This window comes from Carlito syrichta, unplaced genomic scaffold (assembly GCF_000164805.1).
Source record: "Carlito syrichta isolate Samal-C Ts95f unplaced genomic scaffold, Tarsius_syrichta-2.0.1 Scaffold309768, whole genome shotgun sequence".
Taxonomy (NCBI): Eukaryota; Metazoa; Chordata; class Mammalia; order Primates; family Tarsiidae; genus Carlito; species Carlito syrichta.
The window spans coordinates 445332-470917 of NW_007253864.1; the positions used below are offsets into that span (position 1 = coordinate 445332).

Genomic DNA, 25586 nt, shown 5'->3' on the forward strand with positions numbered 1-25586 from the left:
GCTTAGCACATCTCATATAATATCTCCTCACAATAATTATTTATTCATTAGCAGCCACTGTGTGTCAGGCATACATAAAAGAAGGAATCTCTTCCCTCAAAGAATTCATAGTCCGTGAGGAAACACAATTATAATGCATGGTGGTCAGTGCTAGGAGAATAGAATGCACAGAGTACTATGGAAGCATTCAAAAGTGCTGCCTAAGTCAGCATGAGTGGTCTTCAACAAGAATAACTTCTCAGAATCAGGGCAGCTTGAACCAGTGTTGAAGATGATTAGGAGTTCGTAAAAGGAGGAAAGGATCATTCTAGGCCAAAAGAATGAAAAGCATGAGAATTAGAGAGAACGGAGCATGGCTTGTTCTGGAATTCACAATGGTTTTAAGATGAGCCAAGCCTATCATGATGCACATCTGGAGCCCATGAGAAAAGGCTAAAAAGGCAGGCATGGTCGAGAGCATTGAGGCCTCTGAGGATTTTTAAGGAATGGGGAAAGAAGATCATTAATTCATTAAACAAGTATTTTTGTTTGTTTGTTTGAGTTGGAATCTCACTCTGTCGCCCAAACTGGAGTGCAGTGGCCGCTCCCAGCCACTGCAGCCTCAACCTGCTGCGCTCCAGCGATCCTTCCGCCTCAGCCTTCCAAGTAGCTGGAACTACAGGCGTGCGCTACCACGCCTGGCTAATTTTTTGATTTATAGTAGAGATGAGGTCTCGCCAAGTTGCCCAGGTGGGTCTCATACCCACGGGCTCAGGCAGTCCACTCACCTCAGCCTCCCAAAGAGCGAGATTACAGGCTGAGCCACCAAGTGAGCAGTTGCTGTGTTCCTAGCCTTGTTCTAGAGACTGGGAATAGAATAGTGAATACAAAAAAAATTAGGCTCCTGTTCTTATGAAGTTTGCTCTCTTGGACTACATTTTAAAAGATCATGCTGTCAATAATGTAAAGAACAGATTAGAGGCACAGACTAGTTAAAAAGTAATTAGATAACCCTACTGTAGTTATCCTCACTTTATAGACTTTTTTTCAAAATGCCGCTATCTTATTATGTCACAAAATTAGGACTAGATGTAGTGTCCTAGATAAATATCATTTATGCCAGTTACACTGTGAATTTGAATTATCTAATACACTGTGTAAACAATTTAAGATCATTCAGTTTCTTTTCTTCCTGTTACAGAATCTGACAGCTCATACTTATTTCTTAGAAATGTTGATCCTTAAAAGGAATCTAACAGATTTCCCAGGACTTCTACATATTACTTGGTTCTTTCTCTTTTCTTCATGTCTGTGATGTATAATTAATCATAGATTACTTCATTTTGTTTCATTTCATTTACAACATTTATGAGCTTCACTTTGTCAGTATGAAATGCTTGTCCCCTCCTTTCCTTTCCAAGTGGCATAATTAGTGTTAGCATCTTTTTTAACAGGCTACATAAAGTTTAGTGGCTGGATTAAATCAAGTCATTAACATAATGTGCTACCCAATTTGCCCCTATCTTCCTTCGTTTCCCGGACATCAAAGTGCCACAGAGCACAAGTGTAATTGGGCCTTGCTGGCCTGTCAGATTCCGTCAGCCTCATGACTGCTGCTTTTACTAAAAAGCTTCTAGGCATGATAATTAATGTAGGGGTGTGGGGGGCAAAAGTCTGAGAAATGTAAAACTTTGGACATTTCTCTATGAATATTTTATTAATTTGAATAATCAGAAGTTAACAGTATAAAGTTGATGTATAATACATTGATTAAAAGCCTTGTTTCAGGTCCTCAAAACAGATGTCAAAACTGAACATTTGCATCTGCCACAGCATTTTTAAAAAGTAATTAACAATCTTTCTGCATCATTCCTAATTTTATCATTTCAGTAATGCAGCTTTCATTTTTCACAACAATATGTGTTGTCACAGATATCTTAAAACATGCCCACAGGTGAGAATGAGAAATTACAGGCTGAAAGGGCAATGAACTTTTCTATGCGGTGCATTTTTACATCATTCACTTACTCTATTTCTACTAATAGCAGTTTTGTAAAAGCTGCCATATTCAATTGGGCTAAATTGCAATTCCACCTGGAAATGAGGTTCTCTGAATGATCTGGCATTCCCAGGTGATTACAGTAATTATGTTCAGCAAAATATGTTTTAAAACTTTGAAGAGCAAAATGCAAAAAGCAATTCTTTAACTTTAGAAATCCTGGATAAAAAATTATTAAATCACTTCAGAATCGAATATGATATCCTATAAGTGGGTAAAATAAGTTCCTCCCAATGTTTTACATGGAAGCATAAGGTGGACAGAGAGTAGTTTTAAAATATATTGTATGGGCCGGGCTCGGTGGCTCAGCCTGTAATCCCAGCACTTTGAGAGGCCGAGGTGAGTGGATTGCCTGAGCCCGCAGGTTCGAGACCCACCTGGGCCACTTGATGAGACCTCATCTCTACAGTAAATCAAAAATTAGCCAGGCATGGTAGCATGTGCTGGTATTTCCAGCTACTTGGAAGGCTGAGGCGGAAGGCTCGCCAGAGCCCAGCAGGTCGAGGCTGCGGTGGCTAGGAGCGGCCATTGCACTCCAGTCTGGGTGACAGAGTGAGACTCCATCTCATAAATAAATAAATAAATAAATAAATAAATAAATAAAATATATTTTATGTAAAGCAAGAAACATTGAATTGCTCATCTGATAGTAATTGCCTTTAAAACTATGCTTATGCTTTACAACTTAACTATTTCTTGCTAATATACCATGAACATTTTTCTATAGCAGTATATTCCTTTCAGCATATGCATAATGTTCTATTATATGACTATACCTTATTTATTTAAATAAGTTCCTTTTTTTTTTTTTGAGTTGGAGTCTCACTCTGTCGCCCAGACTGGAGTGCAGTGGCTGCTCCCGGCTACCGCAGCCTCTGCCTGCTGGGCTCCAGCGATCCTTCCGCCTCAGCCTTCTGAGTAGCCGGAATTACAGGCATGCACCACCATGCCCAGCTGATTTTTTGATTGATTGTAGAGATGAGGTCTCGCTGCCCAGGCGGGTCTCGAACCCGCGAGCTCAGGCAATTGACACACCTCAGCCTCCCAAAGGCGCGGAATTACAGGCTGAGCCACCGAGCCCGGCTAAATAAGTTCCTTTTGATAAACCCTTGAGTTTCTATCAATTTTTGCTAATACAAGTTTTTTTGTTCAAGTGAACATTTTTATATATAACAGTGTTTGAAAATAATTGTTTTCTCCCATCACACTCTTTACCAAGCTAATGGAGGAGAAATTGTGACTCATTGGTTGATTCCATTTAAAAAAGGAAAAATGGGGCCAGGTATAGTGGCTCACCCCTGTAACCTCAGTACTTTGGGAGGCCAAAGTGGGAGGCCAGGAGTTCAAGACCGGCCTGGGCAAGATAATGAGACTCTGTCTCTACAAAAAAAAGGTTTTAAAAATTAGCTTGGCATGGTGGCTTGTACCTGTCATCCTAGCTACTCAGGAGACCAAGGATCACTTGAGTTTAGGAGGTTAAAGCTGCTGTGAGCTGTTGTCATACCACTGCACTTCAACTTGGGCAATAGAGTGAAACTCTGTCCCCCCCACTACCCCCCAAAAAAGGTATATTCATATATACATATATTTTTATTTGGGCATACAAACATAACATTTAGGTTTATGTAAGCAAAGAAAACGCCTGAAAGAATATACACCTAACAGTGTTAGCAGTGAATATCTCTTGGGCAGGAGTCAGCAAACAATGGTCCATGTACCAAATCCAATCCTCTACTTGTCTTTATAAATAAAGTTTTATTGGCATGAAACCACATCCATTCATTTGTATATTATCTATGACTACTTACATGCTACAAGTGCAAAGGTGAATGAGTGCAACAGAGACTATATTGCCTATAATGCCAAAAATATTTCTATCTGGTTTTTTACAGGGAAAAAAATGGCCAACCCCTGAATTAGTGATAGAATGAAACAAGGGACTTTTATATGTTACATTTTATAATTAATGTTGTTGGATTGGTTTTTTGGGGGGTTTTTTTTGAGCTGGAATCTCGCTCCGTCGCCCAGACTGGAGTGCAGTGGCCGTTCCCGGCCACCGCAGCCTCAACCTGCTGGGCTCCAGCGATCCTTCCGCCTCAGCCTTCCAAGTAGCTGGAACTATAGGCACACGCTACCACGCCCGGCTAGTCTTTGATTTATTGTAGAGATGAGGTCTTGCCAAGTTGCCCAGGCGGGTCTCAAACCCGCGGGCTCAGGCAACCCACTCACCCCAGCCTCCCAAGGCGCGGGATTACAGGCTGAGCCACCGAGCCCAGCTGGATTGTTTTTAATGATGAGCATAGATGACTCTTAAAAGGAAATAATCTGTTAGCTAATTCTGAACGAAAATGTTAAATAATAACGAAAGAACGATTTAATATGAACACTGTGGAAGCTTTTCTATTAAGATGTTAGAAGGGTCAGTAGGTGTAGGATGAATCTTTTTGTTTTAGAGCAGTACTTTTCAAAATGTGGTCCCCAAACCTTAGCATCAGTATCACCTGACAATTTGTGAGAGATGCAAATTCTTGGACTCCACTTCAGACCTAATGAATTAGAAGCTCTATGGAGTTCCCCAATCTGTGTTTTAATAAGTGAGTCTGGGGTATGCTAAAGTACAAATGATTGCTTTAGGAAAAAGCAGTACTTCTCACTCTTGGCTGCACGTTAGACTCATCTAGGGAGCATTTTTAAATGCCAGGGCTGGGGCTCCACTCAGGTAAATTAAATCAGAATTTTGTTTATAGCTCCCCAGTGATTCTAATGTGCAGCCAAAATCAAGAACCATTGTACTACATCTGTTCTCAGTGATTGTGAAAGTAGAATAGCATATCAAAACCCTCTGAAATTTGAGGGTGATTTTTAAAATTCTCTTCTTCCTTCACATTACTGCCATAGTAAGCCTCACCTGATGGTGGAAATGTGTCATATCCCTCAGATGTATTGCGATAGGAGAAAATAATACAGTTCATAGCTATAGAACATTCGGTAAAATGCTTCTATAATTTGCTGACCATTATAGACACAGTAATTTTTTTTTGTAGTAATTTCCGTGATGTGTAAGGGGCACCATGGCAATGTTCTAAAAGTAAGTACTCAACACTAGCACCATTTTGATCTCCATCACTGAAGTTTGTAACATTTATATTATTTATTTAATATTATGCATTTCAACAGAATATGTTAGAAAAGATAGGTAACATCCACTGACTAAAACTGAGGTTTGGTTTTTGGGGTTTTTTGGTGTTAAAATGTTATACAGTTTGTGTTTCTGGAGACATCACCTTTCTATAGACTCTTATCTCTCCCAAAGAGCTTTTATTTTTTTTTTTTAAAACTAAAACTTTTTAATCAAAAATTGTATGAACAGTAAATATTATTTCTAATAAGAGGAACCTTCAGAACCTACTGTGAGATCAAGGGGACTTTTTTGTATCTTTGAGATGACTCTGCCTGTGCCCAGCTTGAAGAAGGGAAGTTGTAAGAATTACTATTAATTAACATGCATTCTTATCCAACTTACTTATGGCTTTGTCAATACTAGTAGTGAGTTTGATTGTTTAAATTAACTATTTTGAGTTGTCTTAGAGCTCACCCCAATTAGAATTTGAACTCTTCAAGGGCGTAGACATGTATCATGTCTTTCTATTTCCATTTTATCTCTATTGTTGTTACAAAGTACTAGGTTCTGCATACTGTGGCTCCTATAGGTAGGCTTTATTTGTATTTATTTATACACACATTACATATACTATAAAATGTTTTTATGGTGATAATCACCCATGTATAATTATTTGGAGATTAACTTGATAATCCTTTAAAGTTGAAGTTCTCTTGGCTATTACTCAGCGGTTCTACTCCTAAGGGAGTTACGCATGTACACATGAAAACATAAAAGAATATTCAATGCAAATTGTAATATAAAAAAATTATAAATAGCTTAATTGTTCACCAGCAGGTAAATGAGTAAACTACAGGTTATATGTGCAATACAAAGTTAATATGAGTGACTTAGATTTGAGCAATAAATATGAATAAATCTCAATAAAAGAACTGAAAAACAATTGCAGAGCTATTAATAGAATATAATACCACTTATATAAAATGTAAAAACAGAAAACAATACTCCATGTTGTTTGTGGATATACCTATATGTAGAAAACATAAAAGCATGTTTTGGAATGATACAACCAACTTCAATATAGTGGTTACCTCTGGGAATGAGGAGTGAGGGGAAAAGATTTGGGAGTTGTTGGCTGTACCTCTACCTGAAATATGTTATTTCTTCAACAACACCACCACGAAGGTTTGAATCAGATACAGCAAAATGGTAACATCTGTTTAAGATGGTGAGTACCTGAATATGTCAAATTATTTTCTGTACCTTTCTCGTGTTTAAAATGTTTTATAATAAAAAAAAATTTAAAGAAATGCCTATCTGTTGTAGAAATTTAGAATAAAATTAAACTCACCTGTAATTTCACCATAGTTGGACTTAAATGTAATTGACTGATACAAGTTGCAAAACCTTTATAATAGGCCATTCTCAATTATGCAATACTGTTTTTTAAGGGTTGTCAGGTTGAATTAGTTTCAGAAGCCTAACAATCTAACTCCAGTAGAGCTGCTGTGATGGCTGAACCACAAGAAGAATTTAGCATGATCCTGTGAAGTAAAACATGAAAATTTAAGCATGCCAGCAATGAGCCTAATCCTATAGAAAAATATCATCTAAAATGTGAATTAGCATCAGTCAGGAAGCAATGGTGGAACTGAGCCAAAATCATGAGCGCTATAATTTCTTTTTCTCTGAGAATAATACCAGCTGTCATCACATTTCTAGATCATTCAATCACATAATATGTAGTGTCCATCTATAGAGACAACTAAAAATAAGTTGCATGCAGTTCTTATTTGAATGACTTCTATTCCTTCTGTTCACCACAATCAAAATTTATAAATGTCCTTTTTATATGCTGATGTTGACATCTTGCTAACTAGGGAAGCTAATAGGGCAGTTGGTGAGCAAGAAAAAGAGTACTGAGAAGAAACATCTTACCTAGTAACAAAAGTTCACACAGAAAGAAAATAAAACAGGCCAACTTCCTGTATCTGAAGGATGCTAATACCCTGCAGAAGTATGATTTGTCATGTTCTAGTAATTTTGAACAGACGTTACTGTGCATCTATCTGGAAAGGCTTTGCTTCAGTCACTGTCATTTGAAGCAATATATTATTTATTACCTCTTCCAATTCTCCTCACTGAACTGTCCATTTTTTCCACTTTTTTATTATTAAAAATTTCAAACATACAGAAAAGTAGAAATAATAGTACCACCTAGATTCTACAATGACTTGTCTTTGAGATAGTCTTATCCAGCTGAAATCAAGAGTTCTATATATTTTTGAGCAGTTAATAATATCTACTTCCTAAAACTATGTAGCACATAATAAATATGTTTTAGGTGAGAAAGCACTAATAACTGCTGCTTCACATAGTTCTGGCAACATATAAAAGTCATTCTGATTATATAAAAGATATTCTGTCTCCTCTATGTTGTTAAATGTTTATTGAGAGCTTACTATGTGCCAGATGCTGGGGAGGATATTAAGTAGCAGATGAATAAGATACGGTCCTGCCCTCCTGGAGCTCACAGTTCTGTAGAGAGAAGCAAATATGTAAACAAATCCATGTATTCCAGTATGATGGAAAAGTATAGTTTCCCAGAGGAAGAAACAGCCAGCTGACTTTTGGAGGTCAATAATGCTCTTATAAAGGAGAGCGTGTGCAGTTCAGGGCCTCAGATGAGTAGAATTTTGTCTGACTGAAAAGATATCAGACAATAAAAGCAAAGCCTGAACAATATAAAATAGTCTAGCACAAGTTTGAAGGAATGGCTAGAATTTAGAGTAATAGAAAGATTTTCAAGCAGAAAAGGTTTTTAGGAGAAGATTCTTTTCCAATAAGAAGAATGATTGGAGCTACAGACAAGAGATTAAAGATGAGTGCCTCACCTCCCTCACAGTCATGAGAGAAGAGCCGCTCATGTTCAGTGAGACTGTGAACAATATAATGTTCCCTACCACCACTGAACTCGATCTCATACAATAACTAGGAATCTATTGTATTAGTTACCCCCATGGAACCTAAAGAAGTTTCTCTAGAGATTTAAAAAAAAAAAATGAGGCCAGGAGGAGGCTAGGAGGGGCTGACGCAGGCTCTCATTTTAAAGAAAAAAAGAAACAATATCTTGTGGGTTTTTTTTTTATATCCTCAATAGTTTAAACTGTGTCTGAAATATCATATACTTTCAAAAATTCAATGAATCATTCAACTATTTAGGAAGTAAAATGAATAGGAAAGGATGATGTGAAAAAAAATGAAAGGCAAGAATGGCTCCAGGCCTCCTGGTTATAGGAGACTAGATGGATGGTGATGTCATCAGCTGAAGTAGGAAATATCAGGGTGAGTGGGACTGGGAGAGAGGAGAGATGGAAAGGAGAGATAATGAGTTCATTTCTGACATGTTGAGTTGGAGTTGTCTATTATGCATTTGATGTGCTTCCTAATCTTCAAATCTTTATGCATAATCTTGTTGGACTTCTGATTTAACAGGAGCTTGAACACAACCAGAATTGTCCCAATGTTGAAAAACAAATTGTCTAGCACCATTAGTCAAAGTTTATGTTTGAAAAATTCTTTATCCAGAGCTTGCTTCCCTAGATATATGCTATTTAAAACTTACCTCTTTTTGGGGTTTTTTAAAGTTGATTCATGCAGCATTAAAGGAGTAAAGAAATGATAGCTTCTGACAGCCACATTAGTCAGAAAATTTAAAAAGACATATGATAGAAGTAATGGCAATAGTGGGGGAATGCCCAAAAAAGAAAAGAAAACTGTACCGGAAAGAAGATAAACATAATTAAAAATAATTAATGTTCTTTTATCTATTCAGATAATACAGTGGGTTTCTTTGTTGTTTGGAGTGTTTTGGTTTTGTTATTTTGTTTTTGTTTTCTGGCTGTGATCCAAATATCTACCTTTATCTAGAATTATATTTTAAACTTTAAAGAGTTGCATGTAGTCTTCTTACTTGCCCATCTAAATTGGTTCTTATAATAATGCATTTTTCATATGGGGATTGTATAGGTAATCTATTATTAATTAAACAACCATTTAAATAAATTTGAAGCTCCTGCTGTTTAAAAGTTTGCCTCTTCATTAGGTTCTGTGAGAAACAATTTTAAATTCCTAGCTTCACAAGGTAGAAGTAAGTGTGTATACCTCTTTTTCCTTTTTATAGCTATTTTCCTTTAATTCTTTTGTGCAGAAACATGAATGTTTTATAAGATGTTATTTGGCGATAATTCTAAGTTTGTCAAATTCCAGGATATGTAAAAGATTGAATTATACATTATGATACATTTAGACCAGAATTATTTTTTTTAAAAATGTGTGTACAGTATTTTTATAACCACAATACATTTTATGGGGAAAAATCATTTAAAATACTTTCTTTACCATGTAGTCTCTTCAGTGAGCAGAGAAGGGGTTTTCTGGAGTGAGATTAGACAATAGAGCCAACTTCATTTTTTATGCACGTGAACGGAGAGGGCTTGAGGTTATTAGTTGAAACCGAGTAACCTTTCCAGGCTTTCATCTCTTTCTTTTCAAATTTGAATATGAAAAGCATATTCAAGTCAAAGACCATCACTTTAATGACATTTGGCAGTCATTTGATTTATTAGGTTTTAGAAAAAATTTTCCTTTAAATATTTCATCATACTATGCTAATCCTAGTAATATTGCCAGCTGCAGCCTTGTACCTGTATTAGTGGAGACAGAATGGTGTGGAATTTTCTCTGTCATCCTAGTAAAATTTCCATGAATCTACTGAATAATAAAATAACCTTATTGAAATATTCAGATTTGGGTTTTTAGTTAAAGTGTCTTAGAATACATAATAAAAGGAAATGTCTTTTGAAAGAAGGGGGTAAAATTACTTCATCAAATATTGAGGGGGGTTTGACAGCAATGGAAATTGTTCTTTATGGGAATATTTTTACAATAGGACACTTATGCTTTTCAATTTGATTAATTATATTATATATTTTGAAATATTTAAATAATCACTATGATGAATTTGCACTTTGATTTATGTTTAACAGTGAATTCCTAAAAGCTGGTCATATAAACAGGTTTTATTTTCAGATTTTTCTAGTTATTATTTGAAGTTATATAATTTCTAGTAGCATGTCTCTGAATTTAGTAAGGAGGAATTTTGATAATGAAGAACAAACTATAAATTGTAGAAAACAAATTTAACTGAGGATTTATCTTGGTGTGATCTAATTTTTAAATCCTAATTGTTTATTTGAAATCATTATCCAAGGAAACATTTGTGACTTCCATGATGATGTCCATGACACCAAAATCTATTAAACAAGAATTGAAGTGAAATTAAACAGATATTTTAATCATTAATTCTGTAAAAATGAAATAAAAAATAAATTGTGAGAAAATATGTGTTAATTAGATATAAATTTTTACTTCTTTTGTCTGAAATTATATTACTTACTGAATGAAATATATCATGACAGAATATATGAGAGAATGAACTGTAGTTTCTGCTCTAGTTAATATATATTCATATAGCTACATATATTAGCATAATAACTGTAAAGTGTTCAACAGGCTTAGATCTCTGAATAAGTGAAACTTTCTCAGGTACTGTAGATTAAATAAAAGCAATGATAAACATGTACTTCATTACATAGTTTGGAACAAGGCCACTGATACTTGTCATTCTGAAAGCAATCGGAGATGAAGATCTCATAATCTTCACTCCTGGTAGACTACTAGTAGGGTATTTATAGCCTCAAATGTAAATCAGGAGACTATTGCCATGACACTGTTAACTTCAAACCCTGGGGCATTAGAATCTCATTCTCCCTCTCTCTGTCGTGAATAATCTATCATGTGTAACATACAATATTGTACATTGCATTCAAGAAAAGAATCCTATTTGCCTTTGTGTCTTATTTAAAATTGATAGTGAAGAATAATAAAGGATCTTTTTGCTTGATTTTGTTTCATTTGTTTATGGGATTTTTTGTTTGTTTTTGCTCTTTAAACAGCCATCAGAAAAAATTCGGATTGAGATCATAGCTCTAAGCCTTCATGATTCTCGAGTAACCATGGATGACACTATCCAACGGCTATTCGTTGAGTGCCGATTCTACAATCTTCCTGCTGAAGAGACACCTGTGTCACTTCCAAAACCTAAGAGTGGGCAGTGGGTCTACTATAACTATAGCAATGGTATGTATGATTCTATAGACTTCTATATTTGTCCTTTTAGCTGTGAAGAAAGCTGAAGTAGCAAGAAGAAAGTCCAATTCTCTAACATTCACAAAAACTCATGGAAGTCTTGTCAGAATAGACTAATAAAAGTCAAACTGTAGCAAAAGTTTAAGAAATAAAAGAAGTAATACTAAAGCTAAGAGAAAACGAAAACAGTGGGAAAACAATGTTTCTAGATTTTCCTGCTATAAAAATAGTATCAATAGAAAAATGCCTGAGTCTACAAAACAATTTAATTGAAAATATGGCATTTCAATCATATGATGCAAACCATTTGGTGGCCTAATTCTTGTCTAACTTTCTGATCAATGTCATCTACATGCATGTTTTTGCAATACAGGCATATATGTTTCTCTCAGTGTCTAAATGTTCAGGATTTTAATGGTGTGAAGTATAAGTTATTTTAATGCCCTTTCATCTTAGAGCCCACATGTCCATTCATAGCAGCAGGCAGATTTTCTCTCTTAGGGCTTGATTTATCAGCCAGTTGCCATGTAAGTGTACTGGACCAGCACAAACCCTACAGGCTCCCTGTAAATTGATTCTTAAATCAATCACCTTTAATGAGTTTTTTAAAATATGGTGTGATCATTAGTATATAATTAGAGATGAATAAAAAATCATACTGGCCTACCATGACCCAAAGTTAAAACTGCTTAGTAAGTTCTCCTAGAGCACTGCACTGAAACAAACCATAAAGATGGAATGTTGCATTATCTTTAGCAACACAGACTATCTCATGCTAGTTGAACAATATTTTTTGTACCAATCTTAGAAAATGCATTTTAATCAACATGTATAATCATGTTGTTGTATCAGCAAGCAGCTAGGATTACAGATGCTCATGGTTACCTATTTTAATCTTTTTTTGTACATCTGGCATTTTTAGAAATGTGGTTATTGCTCAAGACAGTAATCTGGAATGTCTAGAGATCTGGTCTAGTGATCCAGTCTTCCCTGTATCCTCAATTTTTACTAATTATGTGAATTCGGGCAAGATGCTTAAATTTCGTGATCTCTTGTTTTCTTGTCTAAAAAAATAAAGTGCTTTCTAAGATCCCTTCCAGCTCAAATTCTATAATAACAGGTGGGTTGGGAAATCACATGGGAATTAAATAGTGTGGTCAGGACAGTAATCTGATCCTTCTTTCATTTCTTTCACTTGATATAAAAGAAAAATTTCCAAAAATATATTCTCAGGCTTCCTAGAGATCCTTAATTGCTAAGTACCAGTAAAGTAAACTGTATCAAAATATTATTAGCAATTGAAAACTATTCTGTCCACTAATTTTAATGAAGATACCCAAGAAAAGAGACAGACTTCTTTGGCTTTCATATTATTCTTTTTAAAAGTCTGCTGTAGAATATTTGGTTGGACTGGCATAAAAATTGCATTTTAGAAATTGAGAAACTTGGCCATGTAGCAGAACAGATGTTTCCATTTGCTTAAAGAGCAGTGCAAATTCTTCTTTGGATCAAATCCGTAGTACATGCTCGTGTCTTGAATTTTGTGCATTCTCATATGGTTATTTCTAGGTCTGTTTGGCATTTTTTGTTGGTTGGTTGTGGATTTTTGTTTGTTTGCTTTTTCCCTTTACTACAGAGTACCTTACTATTTAATTATTTTAAGAGTTGCTTATGTTTCTAATAAATTAACCATTTGATAGCAGCAAGAAAACCAATAATCTATTAGAAACGAATTCAGTAAAACTGTTTACATAACTTTCTTCAGTTTCTTTTCCTGTCTAATAAGATTTGACTATGGAGAATTTTCAAAATTAATTGATAAGAATTTTAGGAGAATTATCTGTGGAGAGGGGAAAAAGATGTACTCTGCTTAGAAACAAACTAATGCTGTTTATATCTATTCTGTCTAAAAAGATGAAGTCCTAGCATCAGCAAATTGAAGAAATAACCAATATTAACCTTGTCAAAGGTTTTATTTTATTTTTAATTTAAGTATGACATAATGAAATGTTTATTTTTAAAGTATTATATTTGCATCTCCATTGCAGGGGAATGTCCTTGACTATTTGATTAATAAGTAACTATCTCATCTAATTATTGTAATGACTTGCCACTCACTTGTTACTTTATATAGAAGGTCAATATAATGTAGCCTTACATTTTCCAACTCTCATTAAACGTTAATGAAAGTAATTTTATTTCCAAACTGACTTTTTAATTCAAATGGAGAATGTAGAGGACAATTAGTACATGCTATCTCCTGTTTGAACACTATACAGTGAAGAGGTTAGCTGAACCTAGCAATGGTTTTACCCTGCATTGTGACTTGTATCTATACAAAAGGGATTTGTATGCTGAGGCCTACATTAGGTGCATAAAATGAGAGGTGTAGACTAGTGATCCCTCGGATTATTTATAATTGAATTCAGTCTTTATTAAAAGGTGTTAATAACAGTTTTACCTACTCATGAAAAAATATCTTCTTAGGTCTACTAACACTGAAAAAAATAAAATTGAATTCACTTGCTAAACATTGGTAGCAAGAATAAAACATCTGTATTTTATTGGACTTGAAAATTTTGCTCTGAGAATGCTGAGAAAGCAAGAAAATAGTTTGAGGAAAAAATAAGATTAATGGTAGGTCTGAAGAATGTTGTCTGGGCGGAATAAAGCCTTCTAGGGAATTGACAGTGGAAAGAAAAAAGATTAATGAAATTGTCCGGTGTTTTTATGATACTTATACAGATCTGAGCCTTTAGTGCCTGAGGATTGAACAGTCTATCTTTTGAAACAATTAACGTTTAATTCAAAAGATGAAGAGGTTGTAGAACATCAGATTTTGTTACTAATGGGAGGAGAAATTTGGTAAAGATAAGGATTACAGGGATGATAACTTTTTAATACAAAATTATCTGAGATTCAAGGTTATCAACCCTTTATAATTAAGCCATCTGCATTTCTTACTTCTGTCATGTGACACTGATAGAGAATATAAGGATGTCTTCAACCTGCAGAAGTAAAAGATGTGTTTTTAATGGTGGACAACTGGAGATCAACTCAAGTATTTAGACTACTAGTTTGTATCCTTTTGGGACATGCTTTCAGCAAGTTTATGTCACAATCATGCAAGTCCCAAACAAATGTGATTTCTGAAAGAAACGAAAGGTAAATAGCTTAACTTTTGGGGAGTTCTGATATTTTTAATTATCACTAGAGTCACTTTTTTTTTTCTTGACAGGGTTTCACTCTGCCACCTAAGCTGAGGTGCTGTGGTGTGATCATATCTCACTGTAATCTCCAGGTCCTAGGCTCATGCAATCTTCCAACCTCAGCCTTCCAAGTAGTTGGGACTATGTGTATGCCATCGCTCTCAGCTAGTGTGTGTGTGTGTGTGTGTGTGTGTGTGTGTGTGTGTGTGTGTGTTGGGATTACAGATGTGAGCCACCACACCCAGCCCACAGTCGCTTTTTAAAGGATGTATTTCAAGTTTTGAAATTGTAAATGTTTTGATTTTAAAACAACAAATGAATCATGGTATTAATAGGATCATAGGATCATATCCTAATCAGAAGTAGCTACTGTCCCTGTTCCCACAGTGCTCAATACGAAAGTGTTCACTGTTCCTGATCCCATTTAAAAACTGGGCAAGGGAATGTTTGACTAAACAATGTTTCTCAATGTGTGGTACCCAGACCACTATCAGCAGCAGCAGATGGGAACATGTTAGAATTGCTGATTGCCACGCCCTACTCCAGACCTACTGAACCAGAAACTCTGAGAATACAGCTCAGTAATCTGCATTTTAACAAGTCCTCCAGGGGATTCTGACACAAAGACGGAGAAGACTGATTAAGATGCCCAATCTAGGCCTTGTTTGTGCAAGCAGGAAAGCCATGGTTTTAATTTGGCACACCTGTGGAGAACTAAGCTTATTATTGGTAAGGAGCTGGAATATTTTCAAAAATAAATCTTGAAAAGTTTTCTGCCAAGAAATTTTATGTGATGCACCTAGACTAGGTGTATCTAAGCAATGTTTCTTTATACGAGAGTGAAAGAGGATGAGGTGGCTTCCCTTGATACTGTTATGGAACTCTCACACCGGGGCTGACTACTGCTTATACAGCAGGAAAAGTTTGGCCTCATATGGAAGAAACAGGAGTTAGATAGTATGGAGGTGAAGCTGGCAGACTGGAGGCAGACATTACTGGAGTCAAGTTCTGACTCTGTTGCTTTCTAACTAGGTGGTCTTGAGCAAATTACTAACCTTCTCTGGGTCTGCTTAATCATCTATAAAATGTGGGTCAGTGTGGTTCTTAACCCGTGTGATTGCAATAAAAGTATTGAGTGCAGCACCTAGAACATAGATATCACTTAATAAATAGTGGCTATTATTATTTTTATCTTTTTTAAGAGACTAGGCAATATAGTGTGCTGGCCAATTGGATAAAATAGAGGCATGAAGAATTCCCAACTATACCATTTGTTACCAATTGCAGTGGAAAAGATTGGAAAAAAAAGATTAAACATAGAATTACCATATGGTAAAGCAAAATTCAGAGTAAATAACAAAAGTAATTGAAATAAAGGAATCAGACAAATATCTGTACACCTATATTCATAGCAGCATTATCATACTAGCCAAAAGGTAGAAACAACCCAGAAGTCCATCATAGGATATATGGATAAGCAAAATGTGGTATATACATACAATGCAATGTTATTCAGTCTTAAAAAGGAGTGAAATTTTATATATGATACAACGTGGTTGAACCTTAAAAACAATAATGCTGAATGAAATGAGCCAGACACAAAAAGACAGATACAGTATGATTCCATTTACATGTGGTACTTAGAGTAGTCGAATTCATAAAGACAAAAAGTAGAATGGTGGTTACCAGGGCCTGGGAGAAGGGAACAGTGGAGAGTTATTGATTAATAGATATAGAGTTTCAGTTTGGGAAGATGAAGAAATTCTGGAAATGGATAGCGGTGATGGTGTACCACAATGTGAATATACTTAATGCTGCTGAACTGTACACTTAAAAGTGGCTAAAATGGTAAACTGTATGTTGTGTATATTTTACCACAATAAGAAAAAATTGTAAGCCAGGCTTGGTGGCTCAGCCTATAATCCCGCGCCTTTGGGAGGCTGAGGTGAGTGGATTGCCTGAGCCCGCGGGTTCGAGACCCGCCTGGGCAGCGAGACCTCATCTCTACAATAAATCAAAAAATCAGCCGGGTGTGGTAGCGCATGCCTGTAATTCCGGCTACTTGGAAGACTGAGGCGGAAAGATCGCTGGAGCCCTGCAGGCAAGGCTGCGGTGGCCAGGAGCGGCCACTGCACTCCAGTCTGAGCAACCGAGTGAGACTCCAACTCAAAAAAAAATTAAAAATTGTAAGCCACTGAAATTCATCAAAACTGGTCTAGGTTTAATTAAAAGACCCTTTATTTGGATACTGGCCTTTGAAATTCAGTCTTTTTTTTTTAACCACTGAGATTACCCTTGCTTCAAATGATGTAAACCAGTATGGCATAAAAGCTTTAGAACTCTGAAGTAAAAAAAGAATATGGTATACCACATCTTGGATTGGTGATTAACAGCAAAACGAAAACAAAGAAATCTCATTTGGAAATTTGTTTTTAAAGTTCTCATTTGGCATTGTGTACTGGCAGCCTCTATAAAATGAAGTACTATCTCCCAGCATTAGTGGGATTCATCTACTAGCAGACTTCTGGGCACTTATAAGTAAATGAAAATATTCTGAATCCTTCACTTATAAGTAAATGAAAATATTCTGAATCCTTTGTCTTTATTTATCTCTGTAAATCTCAGTAACCCATTTAAAGAGTCACATCTGCTAATGTGATATCATGCAAAGAGTAATAAGTTAGGAGTTGCAGTTTGACCTTGGTTATCCAGAGTTGGTTATTAACTTGGTTATAATGTCTTCAATGATTCTTACTTCTCTTAATCCACTAACCCACCCCTGTACAGACACCTTTATGTCTCCCATTTTATGTCCCTAATTTGGTGTCAGACAAATCTTTGTCACTCAGTATTTGCTCAATTGAGCCAAACAAGTTGATAGCATCATAATTTGTGATTGAACTAAAACTGTTCAGGAAAACGTCTTCAGTATGAATATGTTTGCTCCTGGCAGACCTTAAGGAGAACTGGCTTTAGGATTGTCATGATATCTTTCACCCTTTATGTACTTTTGGACAGGGGTAATCTCTAAATTGAGATCTGGTCACAGGGGAGCCTTTATATCCAAAATGGCGTCTGAAAAAGAAATGTCAGAAGCTAAGGCATGGCTAAAATTCTGCTGAGCAGAGAAAAAATAATCAGGTTGAAAATTGTAGTGTTTGCACGCCGAGATATGATTTTCCCAAAGTGCATATGCTTACTTATGATGTCAGGTATTTGCTGTCTTCCTGGTGGAACTTTAGATCTGTTAACTAATCTCATGTTTCAGCCAAGTGAAGCCTAGCCACATTCCTGTGTGCCAACATGTACCTTTAAAAACCAAAGACAAATTTCACACCCAAAAAAGCCTTTCGTTCCCTTCCTACATGTTTCTCCCCCATACCCCAACCCGTACACTAGCAGCCATCAGCCTGTGGATTTCCTTAACCCAATACACTAGATGCCTCTTTTATTGCATGTTGTGGCAGGAGAGAAGGATTAAATTACTGTGGCTGTCAGAAAGGACAAGCACTCTGCCATACATTATCATTATCACTTGCTTCTTGGGTGAAAGAAAATGCAGTAAATCCCTCAAATACAAAGCAATAAAGACTGTTGGCTTTTACTGTCATGACTGCCAGTGCCATTAACAGGCAGTGACAGTGATGTGGCACTCTTAGATGTTGCTTGTATCTTTTCTGACAGTGTGCACATAAACCTGCCAGTGACATGACATTGGATCACATGACTATTCAGATTTGATTCTGGTTTCTGGAGCTGTTTTCTTTTCCCAGGCATCCAAGTGAGGTGGCTGACTTGCGTCTTTAAAAACCAGGTATTTATACAAGTACAGAATGGTATTAATGTAGCATGTTCCTGAGTGACTTCCTTCTGTGGAATTTTTTTCTTTTGGTATAGTGATCTACGTGGATAAAGAAAACAACCAAGCAAAGAGAGACATCTTAAAAGCTATACTGCAAAAACAAGAGATGCCTAATAGAAGGTACATTTAAGCTGTGAAAATTATCTAACGGTTTATATAAAGTAGATCTCTGTAACATGATGTGATTTTTTTAAAAAGTACAAGACTGGGTGCAGTCCCTCGCGCATGTAATCCTAGTATTTGGAAGGCCAAGACAAGAGGATTGCTTGAGCCCAAAAGTTTGAGACCAGCCTGGGCAACATAGCGAGACCTTGTCTCTACAAAAAATTAGCTAGGCGTGGTAGTATGCAGCTGTAGTCCCAGCTACTCAGGAGGCTGAGATGGGAGGATTGCCTGAGCCCAAGAGGTCAAGGCTGTAGTGAGCCATGATTGCACCACTATACAACAGCCTGAGCAACAGAGTGAGACCCCAACTCAAAAAAAGGAAAGTACTAGGTAAGTGATCAGAACATCTGGGTTCTCTGACTCACTCTGTGCCTTTGAATGAGCATATGGCCTCTCTAGGTCTCTTTCCTCCTAGAAATATAGTGGCCCTGCCTACATACAGAGTAACTTTAAGGATCCTATAGAACTTTGAAAACGAAAAGACTGTGCAGTGTATATTAAGTATAATATTGTCAATCAAGTGTAAATGTAAAGATGATAGCAGGTTGAGAGGAGGGTGCACACTGAAGTCACATGGCTAGGGTATGAATTCTTGTTTCATCCCTAACTAGCTGTCTTACCTTGGATGAGTTACCTCTTTGTGCCTCGTTTTCTTCATTTATAAAATGGAGACGATAATACCACAGAGGGCTGACATGAGGATTCAATGAGACAATATATGTGATGCATACAGTGTAGTTAGTATTCGACACAATACACAATGAGTGTTACTTGTAATCATTGTAGGTAATAGTAATATTATTTGTAATAGCTCATCAGCCTTTCACGCTAATATCTTACTATCACTGTTTAGTAACTCCTCATTTTGTATTATTTTTCATATTATTTTTGAATGCATTTTTTTCAAGTTTGTTTTTTTTTAATAAAGATGTGGGGTGCAATTCAGGGTAGGTATACAAACATTGATTATGTAGGTACCCTTGTTGATGAAGTATACCCCTCCCTCCCCTAGCAGTTTCGCTCAACTGCCAACCTCATCCCCCCTCCCCTGGCAGTTTCCCATTGCTGCCAATCCCTTTCTTATAATATTATTATTGTTCAAGGTCCGCTTATAAGTGACATTCTTTTCAAACTTGAATAGGATACTTAGCAATTCTCAGTAGAGAAAATACGTATGTATGCTTTTCAGAAGAAAACCCCGATCTTAATAAGTTAGTGCTTCTGTGTGAGCTTCTATCTGAGGCATCTGAGGCACTATCAAAGGGTGACCCCTGAGCTGGGTTTCATCAGTGCTCCTGTGCTGGTTCTTCTCTCTTGTTCTGGGTAGACCCTTCATCTCTCCCTTGTCCTCTCCATCTCACCTTTATGACCCATGGGTGACACATCCTCTCACTGCCTCAAAAATGGTGCTTACCCCTGCCACCAATGCATGAGAGACTCAAGTTCTTTCCCTTCCAAGAGGCATAGAGTTCCAAATTAGCATTTTATCTTCAGTTTCAAGAAGAGCCTGGAATTCTTAGCTCTTAGGATCTAATAATAACTTTTTCACTAGCTCCTGAAATTCATCATTTCTTTGAATCTCCGTTTTTTCATCTGCAAAAATGGTCGTGAAATGCTGCTAAGCCTGAGGTTCTACTTTTCCCAGAATGGTAATCGCTCAGGTTTTACTTATTTACTTTGTTTTTTTGTGTGTTTGTTTTTTTACTTCTTAGACTCAAACATCAATTTCTTATCCAATCAATGTCAGATTTTTATTTGACTTTAACTTTAGTTTATTTTTATTGTTTTATTATATATGCATATTTAACCCAATCTATTTTTGGAGACTTTTTAAAAATTTTTTATTCTCAATATGTGGTGTACAATTCAGGGTTAGGTATACAAATGTTCATTATGCAGGTACCCTTGTTGATGAGGTATGCTCCCCATCCCCGGCAGTTTCAGACCCCCTTAAAAACTGGCAGTCCCCTGGAGTTACCCCAGGTCATTAAGTGAGTAAACAGCACTGACCAAGGCATCTGCTCCCTATGGTCAGCAAGCTGGATCATGACTGTCCAGGGCTGAGTTCTAGTCCCAGGAACAAGGCCTGGGCTGAAACTCAGTGACCTATTCACTTTTATTTATCTGCCTCTGTGTTCTCTTTGTTTCTGGAATATTAGATCATATTGTAACATGTTGGGAGAAAACAATTTCATTTTCCAAAAAGTGCTTATCTTAAAAAGTAAAAGGCAAATTTTGTTTTCAGGTTAGAAGACCCACTTATTTTATACCAGAATAGTTTAAGAAAGAAAAAACAGGTCCACGGTAACTGTAATAGCTCCTACTCTCCCATCATTGTTTCTAAAAATCTTCAAACATCCGCCAAAGACACAAATGGTTACATCATGTTTTAGAAAAACTGAGAGAAGTATTACAGATACAAAGTAACCGACTCAGCTGTGTGTTCCTCTGCCCACCATAGGAGAGGATGGCTTCATCTACTTTGTCCCTCAACGGTACTATTTTCTGAGGAGAAAAGGGACTTTACATTACACTATTCTACAGCCAAGAGCCACTTGTTTTGTTCTCACCTTTTTGAAGTAATTAGAGGTCATATAACTTCACATTACTTAAAATAGCTCTTAGTTACGAGAATTCATTTTCTCAGATGGCAGCCCTGTTGAATATTGGTGATAACTTACAAAGCTACAGTTAAGAGAAGTTTGACCTATCTCCCCCAACATGTCTAAAGCCAAAGACATAGTTTTTAATGAGTTGTCTATAATGCATTTGCATGCTACCCCATGCTGCATTTGCAAATAATACAAGTGTTGCTTTAAAAGGGAGGTAACACAGTGAAATGGGACTTCAAAAATTATTTATTTGAGGTTATAGTTTGGCATTAACTTAAGGTTCCTTTTTGGTTTCTGAGGAAAACAGACTATAATAAGCAAACAAATAAGCAAATTCTATGTTGCAATAAGTACTAAGAGAAAATTAAACAAGTTAAATGCTAAAATAGAAAATAACAGTGAAGGCAAATGTAAGGAAGTGTCATGTAAGCTGGTTTATGAAGGATGAGAGGACCCAATCAAGTCACAGAGAGCCCAGAGAAGATCATTCCAAGCAGAGGGAATTCCAGGCATGAAGGAATACATAAAAATGTGTTCTATGATCAGGCAGAAGAGGTTGTTGGCAAGGCTGGTCTTACTGAGAAGTGGAGAGAGGTGGGAAGAGGAGACAGGAGCAGCTCACCTCTACCTGGGTACTTGGTGGAGGCACCTGCCCCATGTGTATATACAGGTCCTCAGACTAGACTGTAAGCCTCTTGATGACATGGGACAAGGTCTCCCTCTTTGTTTTGGCAGGGTTAAAGGTAAAATGAAATTTGTGTGTGTGTGTGTGTGTGTGTGTGTGTGTGTGTGTGTGTGTGTGTGTGTATGTATATACACACACACATATATATATATACACACACACAGTTTAGACAGTTTTGCCTTATTTTTATCTTGTTTTGATTTTAGTGGTTTTTTTTTTGTTTTTTATTTGTTTATGTTTTTTTATTTTTTGAGACAGCATATCACTCTGTTGCCCAGACTAGACAGCAGTGGCATGATCACAGCTCATTGTAACCTCGAACTCCTGGGCTCAAGTGATCCTTTCATCTCAACCTCCTGAGTAGCTGGGAGTACAGGTGCACCCAGCTAGTTTTTAATTTTTTGTACAGATGAGATCTCACTATGTTACCCAGGCTTAATTATTTTTTAAAATTATTTTAGTTTTGGGCATTAAATTATTTTAGTGTACTTTTCCTCCCTCTTCAGCTTAACTTTCTAGTTTCTTAATTTTGTTTTTGATATCTAATTTTATCTTTATAGAATTTAAAGCCAGGAAAATTGCAATTTTTAATTTCTAACCTTTTCTCTGGCGTTTAGAAGGTTTCTTTTTTTCTTTTGCCTTAGGATTTCCATATATTCAGTGAAGGTAATTGTCTGTATTTGTAAAGTGATACAGATATGATTCTTAGATGTGAGGCATCATATGAAGATAATACAACATTATTATTATAGTCTCTGTGGCCTTATTTTTTCTGTAAGTCTTATGTTGTAAAATGTGCATTACATATCACTTTAAGTTTCCCCTCTTCTGAGCACTTTCAATTTCTCCTCTTTCCTAATTCATTTCAGGAAAAGTTATTTCATCATTCATCTTATTTAATTGAATGATGTAATCAATGTATAATTTGGAAATCTCTTTACATTTTCATCGGAAACAAGTTTTCCCATGCCAACTTTTTCTCTCCACTTAGAAACATAGAAGCATAAGCAGCTTTACCAAACTGTATTAAAAATACTAATAATAAAAGAGCAAACAGTTATTCATTGCTCACTGTGTTCCAGGCACTGTTTACTTGTATCATCTTATTGTATCCCCACAAAATCCCTGAGAGATAGGTATAATTATCCCCATTCTACAGAAAAGGAAACGGAGATGAGAAAGGTTAAGTACTTTGTCCAAGGTCACACAGCTAATAAATAGGAGAACAGGAATTTGAACCCAAATGAATGCCCTTAACCACTCCATCTTAATCCCTCTGTCTTATACATCTTATAAAATATCCATTGTGTGCACTTGAAGACCAAGATCTGCACTCTTCCTAATTGTGTGAGTAAATGTTAACTTTGATTTTGACTTAGGGAATGCTGTTTTCTTATCAAAATGTATTGCCAGCTAAAATCATGGACTTAGTAAAGGAATGCAGTGTTGAATACTTACTTTTAGCAAGTTAATTTAAAATACTGTCATGTTTACCTATAAGCATTTAGAGAGGATTTTATTTGTATTTTTCAAGGCCTGATTTATCAGAGACCTACATTTTTATGTTCCTTGTTTTGTTTCTGATTTGGGATGGATACATTTTGAAAAGTTTAAAATGGTAAAGTTTATAAGATCCATGGTTTAAGCTTTGCTGCCAAGACATATCAAAAGAGTACTTAACTGTAAATTCCTGTCATTTGGTCAATCCAAGTGTGTTTGGCCTCAACACAAGCCACTAATTCAAATCAGTTCCATCAGAACTCTACAATTATGTGTCTAAAAGTAAAATAAAACTTGGATGCTATGATTGTAAGTGAAAGATTACTGGAGTAATACAAACATTTGATACAACCTTTGGGCAGAGCTGCAGCATTTATCTAACATGATTCAGAATGTTACCCAAAGAGCATGATCTCTGTGTTGTGTAAAATATATATAGTCAGTTAAATTGCTTCATGGCGGCTACAGAGTTGTATATTTCTATAGAAAATGTTGTGTTTCTATAGAAAATGCTGACCATTTAACCTCCATGGTCTTTACTCACTTTATCCATTTAGCCTTAAAAGTAGAGGAATCAAAATATGACCAGATGGTGTGTTATATAGAGTGAGCATCTGGGTTTCCTCTTTTCTAGTGATTTTCTCAGATTCTAGAGATAAACATTATCAGTGCTTAGAAAATGGATTAATGTTCATTTGAAGGTTGGATATGCTATAACAATTCTAACAGTTCATATAATAACTTATCTATAACTTTGTATTTATTGGAAAGATTGGAAACCTCAAGATATCATACTCAGTGTTCAAAAACCCATTTGGGAGTTTTGTTTCGTGGTGATTTCTTCTCACCTGGTGGCGATTTCCTCTGCTCTTTTGCCTTCACAGTATTCGCTTCACTGTGGTCAGTGACCCTCCAGAGGATGAGCAGGATCTGGAGTGTGAGGACATTGGCGTTGCTCACGTTGACCTCGCTGACATATTTCAGGAAGGGAGGGACATTATCAACCAAAATATTGATGGTATGGGTGAAAGTGTTGCTCAATTTGTACAACCAACAATTGCTAAAATCCCAGCTGTTTATTAAAACCTTCTTTTTGCTGGCTGCAAGGGCACTGAGTCACACATTAGTTGAATCTTTTGCAACTTAAGCTGATGCCTTGTTGAAGTCAGATGCTTTTCTCTACATCCTTCCCCTGCCCTCCCCTTCTGCCTTCTGTTGAATCAACAGAAATTTTTAAATAATTAATTGAGCTTCATAAAAAATATTGTTTTGTATCAAGTAGAGGTTTGAAAAAATTTGGCTATTGGAAGTTTTTTTAATGTTGTTTATGGAAGCCTAATTTTACTAAGATACTTTAACCTTAAGCATGTCATTCTGTTATGTTCATGGAAACCTTATTTCAGCTAAGCTACTCAACCTTAAGCATGATATTCTGAGCGGTCATGACAGTATCTTTCTCAAGGCTTCTCTTTAATTCAGTGTTACAATCCAGTGATCCAGGCACAGCAAGTAAGTAATTTTGATCACTCATTTCCCACCAGGATTCTGAGAGGAGTAAGGGATTCCTGACAAGAAAGATATGCTTTTCTGGATTTTCACTTTGCTGGGTGTGATTCCCAGCAATACTGAATTTCTTCCCTCTATCTATATATAGCATATTTAGAACATGCTAAAGGAATTGTATATTATATAGAATTAGACTTAAAATCATAATCGGGGATGGCCTGGGCTTTATACAATCAATAGAGAAATGAGGCCAATTCCTTGTCTCATTTGTTAAGTTAACAGAGCCATCTCTGGAACAGTGTACACAGCGTGTTTACATATTCATTCATGCATTCAACAAACACTTAATTGAGTGCCTCTGAAGTGCCAGGCATTCTACTTATGCTGTGGTTCAGCTATGGTTCGTATGTCAAGCTACTTGCCCTGGATATGTGTCAAGTGCTCAAAAGTCAGGATCGAGCCACATAACCAAATTAGAAACCTGTTCTGGGAAATATTTATAAACTTTACATCTCTAACCACATGGCAGTTGGTCACAACTCTGGCACATTAAAAAAAAAGGATTGAAATATTAACCTTAACCCCATTAAAGACTACCAGGGCCAAGAAAGTCTGACAAAAATAACCAAAATTATCTCTGCTTTTATATATATATATATATATATATATTTTTTTTTT

The 25586-nt window shown here is 36.2% G+C and overlaps 1 protein-coding gene across 3 annotated transcripts in view; it reads left to right on the forward strand.

The window, feature by feature from the left end:
• The window catches only part of RPGRIP1L (RPGRIP1 like), a 103399-nt gene that overhangs the window by 73406 nt on the left and 4407 nt on the right, over nt 1-25586 (forward strand). For all 3 annotated transcript variants that reach the window (XM_008067757.2, XM_021717465.1, XM_021717464.1), the window contains 3 exons: nt 11177-11360; nt 18476-18560; nt 24287-24420. In XM_008067757.2, coding sequence (XP_008065948.1) covers nt 11177-11360; nt 18476-18560; nt 24287-24420 — 403 coding nt within the window. The remainder of the gene's footprint in view (nt 1-11176; nt 11361-18475; nt 18561-24286; nt 24421-25586) is intronic.